The sequence below is a fragment of the Eutrema salsugineum genome, unplaced genomic scaffold (assembly GCF_000478725.1).
Source record: "Eutrema salsugineum unplaced genomic scaffold, Eutsalg1_0 scaffold_2, whole genome shotgun sequence".
NCBI classification, from domain to species: Eukaryota; Viridiplantae; Streptophyta; class Magnoliopsida; order Brassicales; family Brassicaceae; genus Eutrema; species Eutrema salsugineum.
Window position 1 is genome coordinate 10,261,338 of NW_006256829.1, and position 13,716 is coordinate 10,275,053.

Consider the following 13,716-nt stretch of genomic DNA (forward strand, 5'->3'; position numbering starts at 1 on the left):
GAGGTCTTTGAGCAGATCATTCATCTTTGTCTCGAACTTGTCATTGAGTTGTTCGATTTGTTGTGTGAGCTGGGTTGCTATGGCTTGATTCGCTTCCTTAATTTGTTGAGACATTGCTCGGTACAGAGCTTCCATCGCCTCAGCCGAAAGCTCCATTTACCTGAAAAAAAAATTAAAAGACTCGCAGTAACTTGTTCTAGACGAAATCACAAAAACAGCAGCATGATCGAACTAGAACTCCACGTAAAAGAAAATTTGTACTCTTTTTTTTTTTTTTTTTTTAAAAAAAAAACTAAACGGAAATTCACAAAAATTTACGAAAAAATCACGAAAAAAGATTTTCCTAACAAGCCTAAACGAGAAACGATGAACAAGAAGCCTAACAAAAAAAATATCGAAAACTAACGATCCCTAAAACACTAACAAGCTAGTTACGAGATCACGAAACCCTATCAAACCTAACGAAATCGCGCAGACTCCTAACAACGATTCTCAGACTCGAAACTAAACAAACTTGACAAGAAATACACTTGCGACGAACACGATCTATCCTAACAGCGATCGATCCGAGACGCAATACAAGAGAGAACGATGCGATGATAAGAGAACTCGCTAATATGAAACAAAAGGAATCAAATCGATGCACACAGTCACAGAACTCGCTAACCCTAATAACACAGAGACGAAAATTCAAAGCACGGAGATTAGGGTTAGAGTTTCGCTCAGCCTTTGGTTCAGAGTTGGCTCTGATACCACGTGGTATGATCCTAGGTTTTCGACTCTGAAGCAAAAGGCAACAGATACGGCGATATGGAGGGTGCAGGGTTCGGATCGATGGTTGGTGATGGTGAGATGATCGATTGATGGTGTGGTGATGATGAGATGATCGATTGATGGTGTGGTGATGATGAGATGATCGATTGATGGTGTGGTGATGATGAGATGATATCGATGGAATTGAGAGATAGTAGAATCTCTTGTAAACTGATTAGTTTTTAAGAGATTCGAATTTCAGAGTTTTTAGTTCTCAGAAATCAAAAAGAGAGAAGAACACGTTAAAAGTTTGATCAAAATTCTTCACTGAATATGACTTAGGTGATTTTCTCTTTTTATAGACTAAGAGGGAAAATCGCAACCCTAATAACAAAACTACATGGAGTTTGAAATAAAAACAACAAGAAGTTTAATTTAAAACTAAAACAGCGAGGCGTCCCTTCTAAATCCTAAGTGGTGCGCCTAAAACAACTAGTGCACAAGTCATTGTGACTTTGCACATTATTACCCATTAGTAACAACTTCTAAGTAACTCGACATAACAATGATTTCTGTCTCGTTAAAAACTTTGGAGAATAACCTTCTTGCCTTCCAAAATCCTCACCAAGGAAAAGAGTACAGAATCATCACCTAAGTTACCTAGTCATTGTTACTAGGTTCTTCATTCTTCAAGATAGAGATGTTGAAAATGTGAGCTCCAGCCTCCAGTTGATCGATGTCCTTTGCAGCCATGAGTGTGTGAGCCTCCTTATCCATCTCTTTAGCTCTCATACCAGCTACCTCTGGCTCCTCCTCCTCTAAGCAGCTGGTCACGATCATATCACATACAAACAAGTTTAAACATTTTGGATCATCTTGTATTCAGCTTATATAATATTAAACATCCGATCAATCGAATGCAAACCGAACAGGTTAAAGTTACATTAGCTACTACCAAAGTTTAACCGATACTGAACCAAACCGGACCAATATTCTCCCTAAGATATTGGTTATCTTTGGTTAAAAAAGAACCGAGTGTGGTAAAAAAAACACAAAATTCACTCGGCCCTCAAACCGAGGGTAACTTCCATATTCCCCATTTCTCAGTTAGACTAGTGGTTGTCTCTATATACAAGAAGAGAGCTTTCTTTGTTCCTTCTTCCTATGCCCTCGATTTTCGCTTCCCGGTTCTTGAACGCTTACGGGAGGTTCCAGAACCTTCCAGCTTCCATTTGAGGTCTCCATTAGCAAACAGAGATTGTTGACAGATGAAAGTCCTGAGATTGGTCACAGTCGCATACACAACGGCTTCACTTCTCGGTTCACAAACCACTCTTCTCTCAACCACACCGCTTTGACCACAACTGGATTCTTCAACCGCTCTTTCTCTCAGGCTTCGTAGCACAGCCTCCTTGTCAATAATCTCTCCATGCTCTTCTGTTGAAACCTACATAAGTGTTTTTTGAGAATGTTGTGAGAAAAATGCTCACAAAGTCAAGATAACAAAGAGCTTTATCGATAGTAACCAACCTCGAATTCAAAGGGAATGTTAAGTTTGGTGGAGAGGCAATCACAACCGCCACTGTAGTTAACTGTCAAGAATATATCAAATGTTTCGGTTCGTGATGTCCTCCTGTATGAAAGATATTAAAGAAGATATATATTATAATGAGAAATAAGTCAAGAAACTGAGTCTTAAGAAAGGTGTTTTGTTACCTTTTCACAAGAAAAGGCTGCTTATCAAGAACTGTTTCTTTGTACTTCTGGTTATCTGAGAAAGAAATCTGGTTTGCAACTGAAAAAGATTAGAAACGTCCACACAGTCTGATTTCGATGTGTGGTTTAGGAGATATAGTAGATTTTCGAGGTATTACCTCTACTGAATCGACAAACGGTAACTGAGAAGTCATTCCATGGACACTCGCAACACGCAATGTCCAGTTAATGTACCTCTGATCTGTAACAGAAATGAAAGCATGCGAATGAAAACTATGAAGCGAATCACAGTAAAGTTTTCAGGAACAAATTTCATAAGCAGCTACTAGCTACCTCTGCTTAAGGATTGAGTCAGGATTATCTGGAAAAGATCTATTCTGACATATGGAGGGATCTTCATGTTGAGAGCTTCCATGACCCCTGCAACCACCTGCACATCAGAAGAATAATGAAGGAAAGAAAATCTATAAGACCGTAATTTGGGCAATGTCCTGAAGGTAATCTGCTATACATCCTTTAGGTTTTGGCAACAGTTTCAGAAACTCTATATATATAAAATGATGAAAATCTTACCTTATCAACAAAACCGTGAATCACTACGTTTGCTTTCTTGTCCTTTGGGGTTTTCTGCAACGACAAATATAATCAGTGAACAATTTCCGATGAAAAGCTACACAGTCCGTAAAACACATTCTTCCATATACATTCCAAAGAAAATATCAAGGCTTATAATAAACACTGTCCAAAGAGAACCCATAAAATTCATAAGATCATTTATTTATATGACGCGTATAAAGAGCTCGTGCAGATGAGCAAAAGAGATGATTTACCTGAAGATTAACGATCACGATCTTTCCCCCACCCCTGAGACATTTGAGAGGCAAGTTGCAAGCAGGAGTTATCTGCAAACTGCAAAAAGGAGTAAGGATCATGAAAGAAGCAAAACGCAAGATAATCCAGATTAGGGAGCTTAGTTACTTGGCATAAATGATCGAGAGTGTTAAAAAGATTTTTAAAATGAGAGTTCTTATGAGTCATTAATTACCTAGTACCCAAACAGAGTACAAGATCAGCCATTTTGCAGTGTTTCTCTGCAGGATCAATCTCTTTTGGAGGCAAAGCATCCTGCCATACAAAAGAAAGACGCATAAGAGAAACAAAGAGATTCATCTTTGCCTACTTAAAAGTAAAACAGGTTCAGGACAAACATTTTGTATTATAAGAGAAGAGAAAATTCACCTCCCAATCCAAGACCGTATCTTTAAGTTTAGCTCCACATTTTTCATTAGAGCATTTTCTTGATGTCTCTTTCAATCCAATAGTTTCCACCTCGAAATCACGCAGGTACCTTCAAGAGTTCAGAGAGGCTGTTACCATCTCTGGTCCAATGACCATAGGGATTAAATAATGACAGCTCAGATCAAAAGGAATAACATATGTATCTGCCTTACTCTGCTCCACATGATGGGCACATCTCCATAAAAGAGTCTCCATGCAGCTCAGAAAGCTTCTCTCTTGGAATTCCAGATCGAAGATGTAAGCCATCCACATTCTAATAACACATGAAGCAGCATGCACAGTGAACACTAGAGATGTAAACAAGGAGACAAGATCCTATAAAGCGAAAACTAATCTATAAGAGAAGAGGAAGAAGAATAGATGGCAAAGACAACCTGACTGATGACAAATTTCAAAATGCCAGCTCTCTCTAATTCAACCAAAGCCATATGGGTCATGCTCGGCATTGCACGATGAAATGGCAGAGATGCTTTTGGTAAATCTTTCCCCTCACGCTGAAACCCAATAAACATGGATCACAACTGTTAAGTTACTGAAGATGAACTTCGAAAATATACAATCCAAGGAAATCAAGTCAAGTCAAAGCAATGATGTTAACAAGCCAACAAACAGGCCAATCAATGACAAAAGTCAAAATCAAACCACTTGAGCCAAAATAGTCAAAGAAAACAGAAATGACCTGCAACGTCCAAATTCCTTTGGGGCCTCGGAAATCAGGTATACCACAAGAAGTTGAGATGCCTGCGCCTGTAAAGGCCACTAGATGCTTACTCTGCAAACAGAAACCAGCTTCTTGAATATACTGAATATATATGCAAAAAAGGACCAATAAGAATATGAAAGAATCGACAGAACCAAACCTTTTGAATCATCTTAGCAAGTTCTTCGATCTGCAGTTACCAAAACAAAGTCAGACAAACACCAAAGTTAGCACAACAGTGAAAAAGACAATAAAAACACCAACTTTGAAGCAAGAGCAAGCAAACAGATCCTATTCTCATATTTTGGTCTTTAACATAAATCAATGACATTTTAACCAAATTTCAATACTTTAATTAACACAATGCAAGTCCAAATAAACAGGTACTGTAAAGCCTAAACCATGTGATATGAAGCAAAAGTACTCTTCAATGACCCTCACGATTATCAAAAACAAGAAGATAAAGGCGTAAAGGCGTAAATACGATCCCAACCAAACACTAGGAGTCTAGGACAGAACATACAGAAGATCAACTGTTCCGAAACCAAAATCTGAGATGCTATACGATCAATCCCGAAAACAACATTCACGCAACGTGAAATTACATAGAATCTGGAGAAGAAAAAAAAAATCGATAAAACCCTCGAAAACCCAGGAGGAGAAGGGAACAAGAATAGAAACCCGAGAGAGACCTTGCATTGTAGAACATGAGATGGGTCGAAGAATTCGGCCATGCCAACTTGACCAACATCTTCGATGAAGGATAATTTCTCTGCGTAACCTAAAGACATTTGGTTTCTAGAAAGATTTTCTCTTTTTGCGACAAGAACACCTTCCCTGCCTCTCGATGTATAAAAAGCAGAGGGATCTCTTAAAGACTTTGACAGTGAGTTTAAGAAGAATAAAAAATATTTCGTTTTAAAAAAACTAAAAAATATATATTAATACAAATTTTTTGGACAATTGTCAAAATACTATATTTTATTGTATTTTCTTATTAGATTTCCATCAAAATCCATAATGAAAGTTAGGAAGAATTACCAAAAAATTCTTTATTAATTTTGTTTTGTCAGATACTAGACTTTGCTAACCCTCCATAAATTTTATGTTTGTGATATTTAAAAGAAAAAAAGTGGTATCTTGGACTTAATACTTATTTATATGGAATTTTATAGTTGTTATCAGATTTATTTTCAATGAGCTAAACACAAGATCTGATCTAACTAAGATTGCAGCCTTGCTAATTAAGTGGATGTTATCATTACAGTTTTTTCTTTCATTTCACCAATTTTTTATTTGCTTTGATAATCAACTTTTTACTACTTTTTCTCTTTTTCATATAATCATTAACTTATGGATCTTTAATTTATACTCTTTGATCCAATAACTAGACTTTGATAATACTCATAGAGAGTTTACAATCGTAAATCATCCTTCCATGTATAGTTGAAAGCTCAAATATGGATCCTTTAATTTATCATTGTAAATGTCAAAACTCATCTAACCGGCTGAGCTGACCTTATGAATTTTTTTGTCCTTTGTTATTTTACTTCACTTTCAGCTCATTGAAGATTGAACCCATTTGATAAGATGGGTTGTACAAAGATATAATTTGTAAAAGAAGAAATCATTATAGGTTTTTCCGGATTAGACTGATCAATGTTGGCGCTCTGATGTATGCTTATACCAGAGTTTATTAGGCAGGTTAAATTCTGGTTTTACCGAGCCGCTTTGAAACTCACCGGTCAAAACCAGATTGAATTCAGTTTGGTACATATTACAAGTCGCCTTGGTTTGAAATCTGGTCACAATAAATTCGTTACAAGCGATATGCAATATACTATCACTGTATAACTGTTTTTATCCCTACTTGTTTAAAATGTCAAACTAGGATGATGATAGACTGATCCAGTTTAACCCATTTATTGGTGGGCATTTTTCAACACATTTAGTAAATGAGATGATGGGAAGAAGTTTCTTTCTAGCCATTTGATGCATGTCATGATGTTAATCTGTGAACATATTGACTTTCTATTATTGAATTTTTTTTTCATGTGCATGTAAATTTTTTTGTTATTTTAATGATTTTAATATATAAATTACAGATCTGTACCAATTAACAAATTAAAAAAAAAATCTAGTAAAGATCTGTACGAATGAAAAAAAAAGTTGTACCCAACTACCATGATTATTTACTTCTATAGTAACAATTGATATTTTTGTCGAAGATATAAATTTGATTAACATCAGTTTTTTTTTCATATAGAACAAGAAATTCATGTCAGAGATAAATTGTCTCTTAGATATCAATTACTGTAATACGACACTTGTGTTTCAAGTTAATAATGGGTCTCCCGAGGTCCGGATCAAGATCAAACTAAACACAAATCGTTATCACGCTAAGCGAAGTGGAACTTCTGCATCTCATCTTCAAGCTTAAAAACAGCATGAAGGAATAGGAAGTTTAACATAATCTTACATGAGTACTGCATATTGCGTTTTTATTAAAATCATTATAGACGTAATATTATTTTGATTATATTTGTATCAAAATTGCCTCTTTAATTTGCCTCAATTTTGATCATGTTAGTAGTCGTGGTAGACTCCGGTTAAGGTGGTTAAACCCAAGTTTGTCTACAAAGGAAAGAAAAACAATAAGCGCTTAATTTCTTCAACTTAAAGTTAGGTCTTCTTTATTGATTAATTACTTGAACAATGCATAGTTCTTCATCTTTTCCAACACAAAAGATTCAAACTTTTCAAACTCATCATGAAACTCATGTTACCAATAACACACGTCTTCTTCTTCTAATGAGTTTTGAACCGCTATATATATCCCACAGTAATAAAAAATCCGTTTTTCATTTGTCATTACATGAAAATATTTTGTCGACATCCATTAAAAGACGCAAACGTTTTCTTCAGAAATTCTCTAACACTTACGACATGTGTTATGCCATGCGGCAGATAATACGAAACACGGGGAAAAAAAAATCATCTCTTTTTGTTATTATAAGTCTCAATCATATCTCTATTCTCATATCTAGCAAAACCAAAGACCAAGCTCATCTTCTCCAAGTCATCATGTTGTCTCTTCAAGCTTCTGTCTCTATTCCTCTAATCACCTTTTACTTCTCACTTCTCAACTTTGCCAATCTAAACGCAGCTTCGGATTCAAACGCTGGTCTTTGCACTCCTTACCCATGTAACCAACCGCCTCAACCGCCTTCCTCATCTTCAGGCTACTCTCCATACGGTAATCCTCCTCCACCGCCTTCGCAGTCTTCATCACCACCCTCACCGCCGCGTTCGCAGTCTCACTGCCCTCCAGTTCCGACGACAGGGTGTTGCAACCAACCACCACCTTCAACGTCTTATCCTCCTCCGTATCCTTACTATTATACTCCTCCTTATCCTTACGGTACTCTCGGCGGAGGAGAAACTGGTGGCGGCCAAGGAGGAGGAGGAGCTAGAGGCGGCCAAACCGGAGCAGCTGTGGCTTACTATTATTCTTCTTCCGTGCTGGTTTATGTTTTGATGCTTGTGCTATCTTGTGCTTTTGTTGTCTTCTTCTAGGGCATGCAATATAGGGTTAGATAAATATTAGCTCCATCAAAACTCAAAAGCCACCTTCTGTTATTATCTCAAATTTTTTGTTTTGTACATTTTCGAAGTAAATTCGAATAAAAAACTAATATAGTGCATACTCTCATCTTTGCCATACTCAATTCGGTTTAGTTCGAACCGAAATTTTGATTTGTAAATCAAAAAAGAGAAAACCACACATGTATATGTTGTTTTGAACTTTTTTTACATCGAAGAAACTATAATCAAAGCCAAAATAATTGAAATCGCATTTTTTTGTTCAAACAAACTAATCAAACGATAGTTTTACTATTTCATAGATTCAAGAATCTAAAAGCCAACCAAAAAACTTAACCGAGATACAATCGAAAACCGACTGGGACCCATAAGAATCGCAAACTCACAAAATTGGGATTGTATTGTAACAGATCCCAACCGTCCACGTCATTTTGGGTTGACGAGGCGAAATCCATCAAGACTAATCCAACGGTGATGATCCTTCATGGGATAAAATCGTGAGATAATAAATAATTACTTACGTGGACTATGAAATTAAGGAATCATCATCATCACTCTACTCTGTTATCTTCAGTCTTCAGACGTTATCAGAGGCATCAGGCATGAATGGCTTCTCTTCCTTTCAACACCATCCCGATTAAACTTCCATACTCGGGATCAACAAGACCTTCTAATTATCACGATGATCAAGCTCGTAGTCCTTCCTCCACATCTTACTTTCACAGCGTTTCGTCTCTATGTAAGAACGGTGAGATCAGAGAAGCTCTGAGCTTGGTTACGGAGATGGATTTCAGAAACCTACGGATTGGTCCCGAGATATACGGTGAAATCCTCCAGGGATGCGTTTACGAGAGAGACTTTCACACCGGGCAGCAAATCCATGCTCGGATTTTGAAGAGCGGCGATTTCTACGCCAGGAACGAGTACATCGAGACCAAATTGGTTATATTCTACGCGAAATGCGATGCTCTGGAAGCTGCTGAGGTTCTTTTCTCGAAATTAAGGATTCGGAATGTTTTCTCTTGGGCAGCCATTATCGGTGTGAAATGCAGGATTGGACTTGTTGAAGGAGCCTTAATGGGTTTCGTTGAGATGCTTGAAAACGGGATTTTTCCAGATAATTTCGTGGTTCCGAATGTTTGTAAAGCGTGCGGTGCGTTGCAGTGGAGTCGCTTTGGGAGAGGGGTTCATGGGTATGTGGCGAAAGCTGGTCTTCATGATTGCGTGTTTGTGGCTAGTAGTTTGGCTGATATGTACGGTAAATGCGGCGTTTTGGATGAAGCGAGGAAGGTGTTCGATGAAATTCCTCAGAGAAATGTGGTTGCTTGGAATGCATTGATGGTGGGTTATGTCCAAAATGGTATGAACGAGGAAGCGATTCGGCTTTTGTCTGATATGAGGAAAGAAGGTATTGAGCCAACCCGTGTCACTGTCTCAACTTGCTTATCTGCTTCCGCTAATATGGGTGGGGTTGAAGAAGGGAAGCAGTCTCATGCCATTGCCATTGTTAATGGCTTAGAGCTGGATAATATACTCGGAACATCAATCTTGAACTTCTATTGCAAAGTTGGTTTGATCGAGTATGCTGAGATGATTTTTGATCGAATGATCGAAAAAGATGTGGTAACATGGAATCTGCTTATCTCCGGGTATGTTCAACAAGGGCTAGTTGAAGATGCTATCCGCATGTGCCGATTGATGAGACTAGAGAATCTGAAATTCGACTGCGTCACTTTATCGACCTTAATGTCGGCAGCTGCCAAAACTCAGAACTCAAAACTCGGTAAAGAGGTGCAGTGTTATTGCATCAGACACAGTCTTGAATCTGATATCGTTTTAGCCAGTACTTCGGTGGATATGTATGCCAAGTGTGGCAGCATTGTTGATGCTAAGAAAGTGTTTGATTCCACAGTAGAAAAGGACTTGATACTGTGGAATACGTTACTTGCAGCCTATGCAGAGTCTGGTCTTAGCGGGGAGGCTTTGAGATTGTTTTATGAGATGCAGCTAGAAAGTGTACCACCAAATGTGATAACATGGAATTTGATCATTCTGAGTCTTCTCAGGAATGGTCAAGTAAATGAGGCCAAGGAAATGTTCTTGCAGATGCAATCCTCAGGCATATCTCCAAATCTAGTCTCCTGGACTACTATGATGAATGGTTTGGTACAAAATGGTTGCAGTGAGGAGGCAATTCATTTTCTCAGAAAGATGCAAGAATCCGGATTGAGGCCAAATGTCTTTAGCATCACCGTCGCACTCTCTGCTTGCGCAAATCTAGCATCATTGCATTTCGGAAAATCAATACACGGATACATCATAAGAAACCAGCAACATTCCTCTTCAGTTGCGATTGAAACTTCTTTGGTTGACATGTATGCTAAATGTGGAGATATAAACAAAGCAGAGAAGGTATTTAGGAGTAAGTTATACAGCGAGTTGCCTCTGTACAATGCCATGATCTCGGGGTATGCAGTATATGGTAACGTGAAAGAAGCAATCACTCTATACAGAAGCTTGGAAGATATGGGCATTAAACCAGACGACATAACATTCACAAGCCTCTTAGCTGGTTGTAACCACGCCGGGGATATTAACCAAGCTATCGAGATTTTCTCAGAGATAATTTCAAAACATGGCATGAAACCATGCTTGGAACATTATGGACTAATGGTAGATCTTCTTGCATCAGCTGGAGAAACAGAGAAGGCCTTGAGGTTAATCGAGGAAATGCCATACAAGACAGACGCAAGAATGATCCAATCTTTGTTAGCTACTTGCAGCAAGCAACGCAAGACTGAGCTTATGGACTACTTATCAAGACATTTGTTAGAATCAGAACCTGAAAACTCCGGGAACTACGTGACGGTATCGAATGCGTATGCAGTTGAAGGAAGTTGGGATGAAGTTGTGAAGATGAGAGAAATGATGAGAGTTAAAGGATTGAAGAAAAAGCCAGGATGTAGTTGGATTCAGGTCAAAGGAGAAGAAGGAGAAGAAGTCCATGTGTTTGTTGCCAATGATAAGACACATGATCTCAGGAACAATGAGATACGAAGGATCATTGAATTGGTGGTTTATGATATGTGTTCCGATTCTAAATGATATTTTAGCCGTTTATGAAAGTATTATAAATTTGAACAATTCATGCCGCTTAAATCGGTGTCGTTTTGGTAACTCCGTAAATAGAGATACGTTTGGCTCTGAAGACTGACTACTCAGTACTCATTATTCAAAGCGACCAAAAGCTCTCTCTATCTAATGGAAGTCAACGACGATGGAGAAAGAAGGCTCGAGATGGAATCGGTACTCAGCATTAATTGGGCTGAGTTGACTCGAGAGTGTCTCATTGACATCTTCTCACGGCTGAGCCAGGAACAAAGATGGATCGGACCGATGTTGGTCTGTAAGACCTGGATGAACGCATGCCAAGACCCGTCATTCAACACAACCTTCGATCTCGAAACTCGGTTTCTGTCGTTCCCCGAGTCGATCAACTGGTGGATTCCAGAATTTGAGGATAAAGTCGATTCCTTGCTCCGATCAGTAGTTGATCAGAGCCAAGGCGGCCTCACAGAGATTCGGGTCAGACACTGTACGGATCACTCTCTATCTTACGCTGCTGAGAGGTACGTTATCACTGTTTGCTTTGCTTGAATCCATGGAGGTTAATCGTAGTATAGAATCTGAAACTTTGTAGTAATTTAGCTTGCTGAGTTTTTTGATGGTGTTGTTCAGAAAATGAATGAAAATGTACAGTCTTATGACGTTTATTTTAAACGAATTATATTGTCTGTTGCTAAATTAAGTGATCTCTTCGTTCATGATTCATACATGCTCTAGTTTCAGGTGCCCTAACCTGGAGGTACTCTGGATTAAGAGCTGTCCAAATGTTACAGATGCTTCGATGATAAGCATAGCTTCAAACTGTCCAAACCTTAGGGTGCTAGATATGAGCTACTCTTATGGTATATCTCACGAGTCTCTGATAATGTTGGGGAGGAACTGCCAGAAACTAGACATTCTCAAGCGGAATCTATATCCTCGGCTAAATCCACTCAGGCCTGTAATTGTCGCTCCGCTCGACTATCTGGCTTCTTATCCTAAAAACGCAAATGTGGAGGCTGAGATTATTGGGAGACACATGCCTCAGCTCAAGCACCTGGAGTTTCGATACACCACATTGACCGCTAAGGGTCTTGCCTCGGTTTGTGAAGGGTGTCTGGATCTAGAGTACATGGACTTATACGGGTGTATATCCTTGACGAGCGATGTGATAACCACGAGTACCTCGACCTTGAGGAATTTGAGGGAGATCAAGAAGCCGGATTTCAACTTCCCTATGGCTATTCTACGCATGTCAAGACCGGGTAATCCGAGAGAGGGATGATGATATTAGGGTTTTTGGAAGCAGGTTTCGATGCTCTCTCTCTGCTTCCTCTATCACATGTCCAATTTGTTCTATTTTGGGATTTCTTGAGTGTTGAATCGGTTTGGTTTGAGGTTTATTTCCAGTAGAATCGTTGTGTTGTTTCAATGTGTTAATGTTTAAAATTTGATGATTATTATTAAGTCTTCTAGTTTATGTTCTCTGTTTAGTACAAAAAAAAACTATTCCACCAATGACCTTGTAGTTTATGATATTTTAGAAAGTGATGGTTTAAGAACAACAAAATTGTTTTTGGGTGGTAATTTTGAGTAACTTTCAGTATTTTATTTGAAAATAAATCAACTGAAAATTATTTCATGATAAAGTATTATCAGCTTGTTCATTTAGAAATTAGAATCATTACCAAAAGATAACTTACAAAACTGACACAGTTAGTGGGACAAGGTTCGAGTCATTTTGTGTCGGCCAAACTGTTCACAAAGTATGTTAACGTGAATGTAACATCGTCTCTCATCTTCTTTTGTGTTGTCCCATAGCTTTACCGTATCATCACAAAGAAATAAACAAAAAACAAACTAGTACTACCATCGCATCACACAAGTGAGACTATGGACAACAAACCGTTGCGTCAGATTTTCAGATAACTACTATGATTTACGATCAGTTTATTCAGCTAGTTACACGGACCGACCGATTGTCGGTGGAGAATCTGAAAACAGATCTCAACCATCCACGTCGCATGTCTAATAAATCAATACCTCATCTCCGGTTTTCGCCGACCGTAACCGAAAACACGCATTCCATTCATGCGCTTGCTTTGTCACCGACACTGGTAACGAGTCACCTGGCTGCAGCCAAACACTCAGATTCCGTCTAATCAAAAACTTTTTTTAAGGATCAAAATAATATGTTTCTTTACAACATTACGTGAAACTATAATATTTTAGGATTCTTACTATTAATCAATTAAAGAAATTAAACGAAGAAGAAGATTCTATGCTTGTAAAATGGGCTGAATATTTATTAGTACTGACTACTGAGAGAGTAATGAGTTTCTGATGCCTTAATTTATGAAGAAGAGATCCTCTTCCCACGTGACATGTTTCTTAGTCCGAAAGGGTACATATTTCTATTTTCAGCAACACTTACAAGTAACAACACACCATCTTAATTCACATGATCGTTGTGAACCACTAGAAACATCTCAACAAAGGAGAAAAAAAAATCATATAATATTGTTAGCCAAATTAAATGT

The 13,716-nt window shown here is 38.2% G+C and overlaps 4 protein-coding genes across 5 annotated transcripts; 3 read left to right on the top strand and 1 right to left on the bottom strand.

Moving 5' to 3' along the window:
- Window positions 1-1,640: 1,640 nt before the first annotated feature.
- Window positions 1,641-5,301, bottom strand: LOC18019661 (NAD-dependent protein deacetylase SRT1). The gene is made up of 14 exons (XM_006401354.2): window positions 5,161-5,301; window positions 4,629-4,658; window positions 4,448-4,540; window positions 4,143-4,262; window positions 3,921-4,021; window positions 3,709-3,817; window positions 3,515-3,594; window positions 3,300-3,378; window positions 3,043-3,096; window positions 2,803-2,899; window positions 2,628-2,710; window positions 2,470-2,537; window positions 2,284-2,386; window positions 1,641-2,200 (listed from the first exon to the last, which is right to left on the bottom strand). Exons 1-14 carry the CDS (start codon window positions 5,257-5,259, stop codon window positions 1,916-1,918), a joined length of 1,401 nt encoding a protein of 466 aa, XP_006401417.1. The 5' UTR covers window positions 5,260-5,301; the 3' UTR covers window positions 1,641-1,915.
- Window positions 5,302-7,514: 2,213 nt separating this feature from the next.
- Window positions 7,515-8,196, top strand: LOC112086812 (extensin). Its single transcript, XM_024156714.1, has one exon. The coding sequence runs from the start codon at window positions 7,553-7,555 to the stop codon at window positions 8,042-8,044; it is 492 nt and encodes a 163-aa protein (XP_024012482.1). The 5' UTR covers window positions 7,515-7,552; the 3' UTR covers window positions 8,045-8,196.
- Window positions 8,197-8,659: 463 nt separating this feature from the next.
- On the top strand, window positions 8,660-11,270 carry LOC18019662 (pentatricopeptide repeat-containing protein At5g55740, chloroplastic). The gene has a single exon (XM_006401355.2). It carries the CDS (start codon window positions 8,678-8,680, stop codon window positions 11,174-11,176), a length of 2,499 nt encoding a protein of 832 aa, XP_006401418.1. The 5' UTR covers window positions 8,660-8,677; the 3' UTR covers window positions 11,177-11,270.
- LOC18018481 (putative F-box/LRR-repeat protein 19) lies at window positions 11,040-12,723 on the top strand. 2 transcript variants are annotated; one of them, XM_006401356.2, is made up of 2 exons: window positions 11,040-11,700; window positions 11,915-12,723. In XM_006401356.2, the coding sequence occupies exons 1-2, from the start codon at window positions 11,333-11,335 to the stop codon at window positions 12,459-12,461; spliced, it is 915 nt and encodes a 304-aa protein (XP_006401419.1). In that variant the 5' UTR covers window positions 11,040-11,332; the 3' UTR covers window positions 12,462-12,723. The 2 variants fall into 2 exon arrangements, with proteins under 2 accessions (XP_006401419.1, XP_024011800.1); XM_024156032.1 differs by having other exon boundaries at window positions 11,921-12,723.
- Window positions 12,724-13,716: the final 993 nt, after the last annotated feature.

Excerpts from the sequence above, each read along its gene's own strand:
- LOC18019661 (XM_006401354.2), bottom strand. The coding sequence starts at position 5,259 with ATGTCTTTAGGTTACGCAGAGAAATTATCCTTCATCGAAGATGTTGGT. Across the intron at positions 3,595-3,708 it reads ATACGGTCTTGGATTGGGAG|GATGCTTTGCCTCCAAAAGA; the intron begins GTGAATTTTCTC and ends TTTGTATGGCAG. Across the intron at positions 2,387-2,469 it reads CAGCCTTTTCTTGTGAAAAG|GAGGACATCACGAACCGAAA; the intron begins GTAACAAAACAC and ends TCTTTCATACAG.
- LOC112086812 (XM_024156714.1), top strand. The coding sequence starts at position 7,553 with ATGTTGTCTCTTCAAGCTTCTGTCTCTATTCCTCTAATCACCTTTTAC.
- LOC18019662 (XM_006401355.2), top strand. The coding sequence starts at position 8,678 with ATGGCTTCTCTTCCTTTCAACACCATCCCGATTAAACTTCCATACTCG.
- LOC18018481 (XM_006401356.2), top strand. The coding sequence starts at position 11,333 with ATGGAAGTCAACGACGATGGAGAAAGAAGGCTCGAGATGGAATCGGTA. Across the intron at positions 11,701-11,914 it reads CTATCTTACGCTGCTGAGAG|TTTCAGGTGCCCTAACCTGG; the intron begins GTACGTTATCAC and ends TACATGCTCTAG.